Raw genomic sequence first — 2500 nt, 5'->3', positions numbered from 1 at the left:
TTGTGGGTCAGAATCGCCCAAATAGGATGCAGTTTTCAACACTAACAATCTTGGCCGGATGAAGTAGGACATCCGGGTACTTCTAACCATCCTAAATCTGGCCACAAGAATCGGGACATCCTAAATCTTTTTTCTACCAAACTATATAGTAGAAAGTATGAGATTCGGAACGCAACCTAGGTTTCAAATGCACCGTGACGCCACTGTACCATGAGCCACACGCATAGTCATATAGTCATAATAAGGCTGAGTCACACACACACAAACACACACACACACACACACACACACACACACACACACACACACACACACACACACACACGATCACTTTTAGGACAAACTTCTGCTTGTGGGTTGATATCTCAATGTTTTTCTGTTTCCTCTGTGAGTCAATAACATCAGATAAGAGAGTGTGTGTGTGTGTGTGTGTGTGTGTGTGTGTGTGTGTGTGTGTGTGTGTGTGTGTGTCTGCGTGTATGTGTGTGTGCCTGTGTGTGTGTGTGTGCGTGTGTGTGTGTGTGTGTGTGCGTGTGTGTGTGTGTGTGTGTGTGTGTGTGCGTGTGTGTGTGTGCGTGTGTGTGTGTCTGTGCGTGTATGTGTGCGTGTGTGTGTGAGAATGTGTGTGTGTGTGTGTGTGTGTGAGAATGTGTGTGTGTGTATGTGTGCGTGTGTGTGTGTGTGTGTGTGTGTACCATGGACAGAGAGCTGGGTTCCTCCAGGTATTGCTTGAGACTCAAACTTTTCCCGTTGACCTACAAACACAGAAAACACAATGTGAACACACACGCTTGAGGATGCTCCAAAGGTTCTCAATAGGGTTGAGGTCAGGGGAAGATGGGGGCCACACCATGAGGTTCTCTCCTTTTATGCCCAAAGCAGCCAGTGACACGGAGGTATTCTTTGCAGCATGAGATGGTACATTGTCATGCATGAAGATGATTTTACCACGGAAGGCACGGTTCTTCTTTTTGTACCACGGAAGAAAGTGGTGAGTCAGAAACTCAACATACTTTGCCGAGGTCATTTTCACACCGTCAGGGACCCTAAAGGGGCCTACCAGCTCTCTCCCCATGATTCCGGCCCAAAACATGACTCCGCCACCTCCTTGCTGACGTCGCAGCCTTGTTGGGACATGGTGGCCATTCACCAACCATCCACTACTCCATCCATCCGACCATCCAGGGTTGCACGGCACTCATCAGTAAACAAGACTGTTTGAAAATGAGTCTTCATGTATTCCTGAGCCCAGTGCAACCGTTTCTGCTTGTGATCATTGTTTAGGGGCCGAATAATAGGTTTATGCACAGCTGCAAACCTCTGGAGGATCCTACACCTTGAGGTTCGCAGGACTCCAGTGGCACCAGAAGTTTCAAATACATGTCTGCTGCTTTGTGACGGCATTTTAGCAGCTGCTCTCCTATTCCGATGAATTTGTCTGGCAGAAACCTTCCTCATTATGCCTTTATCTGCACCAACCCGTCTGTGCTCTGAATCAGCCAGAAATCTCTTCACAGTACGATGATCACGCTTAAGTTTCCGTGAAATATCTATTGTTGTCATACCTTGTCCAAGGCAGGCCCGCCCACACAACTGGCTGGGCCCCTGAACACATCCAGTCAATGGGCCCCCCTTACCCATTACTCCTATCAACAATGTGTGTGAGTGCGCTCATCCCTCAATAAACACATACATGTATTTGTAGAGAGAATAACTATCTTGTCAACCAGGGACTTGCAGGGACAGTTATTTTAAAAATAGTAGCACATTTCTGACTTAGCCCAGCATACCAACCAATTTATTTTGATTCTCTTACACTCACACAATTGTTTAACAGATCAACAGATCTCTAGAAAATAATCAGTTCACACAGAGACATTGTTCTTCTTTAGTATTCACTAAAGCAAACAGTTTTTTCACAATGTGCACGTTGTCTATGCTACTAGCTTCTGGTATAAGATACATTTACACTAATTGACTGCACCAAATATTGCACTTTTTTGTATTTCTGCACATGACAATAAATCATTTGAAATCTTTTGGTGGTATTGTTGAAATAAATAACACTTAAACAACGTCAACAACACATTCTTCACAAAAAAAAAAAAAAACTCTAAATGTTCTCTGAATAACCAAACCAACCTACCCTCAAAACTATCAAGTTGGCCTATGTTTGGTTGCAACATTTAGGCTTAGTTCATTCTGCTCTCATCACTGCAAAAGCACTGAAATCATTACAAAAAAGTTCTTAATCTTTGAACTCAAATCTGTTCCTTCAGTTATTTCCAACTTCTTTGTGCCTTGTGTCTTTCTTTGCATTAAGAACTTTTTTAGGTCTATTTTTATTTTTAGAAGCAATACAGAAAGCAGGACCTTGGTGGTTACAATGATTAAAACAGGATGATGCTGCTCGTCAGCTTCATTGTGGTATGACCCGGCTGGTTGGTCAATTGGTCAGGTTTGTGAAAAACTGGTCAGACCTGGCTGGCCGTGTCAACCT

General features: G+C 43.8%; 1 protein-coding gene across 1 annotated transcript in view; it reads right to left on the bottom strand.

Annotated features, from left to right (window-relative positions):
• The window catches only part of gramd2ab (GRAM domain containing 2Ab), a gene marked incomplete at both ends in the record, with an annotated part of 29155 nt that overhangs the window by 4780 nt on the left and 21875 nt on the right, over nt 1-2500 (bottom strand). The window contains one exon of the mRNA XM_080027863.1: nt 696-755. Within this exon, the coding sequence (XP_079883989.1) occupies nt 696-755 (60 nt within the window). The remainder of the gene's footprint in view (nt 1-695; nt 756-2500) is intronic.

Source organism: Ammodytes marinus (assembly GCF_949987685.1).
Source record: "Ammodytes marinus genome assembly, chromosome: 5".
Classification (NCBI taxonomy): Eukaryota; Metazoa; Chordata; class Actinopteri; order Uranoscopiformes; family Ammodytidae; genus Ammodytes; species Ammodytes marinus.
Note: the sequence above shows the minus strand (reverse complement) of the source record. Positions and strands in the feature narration are given on the sequence as shown.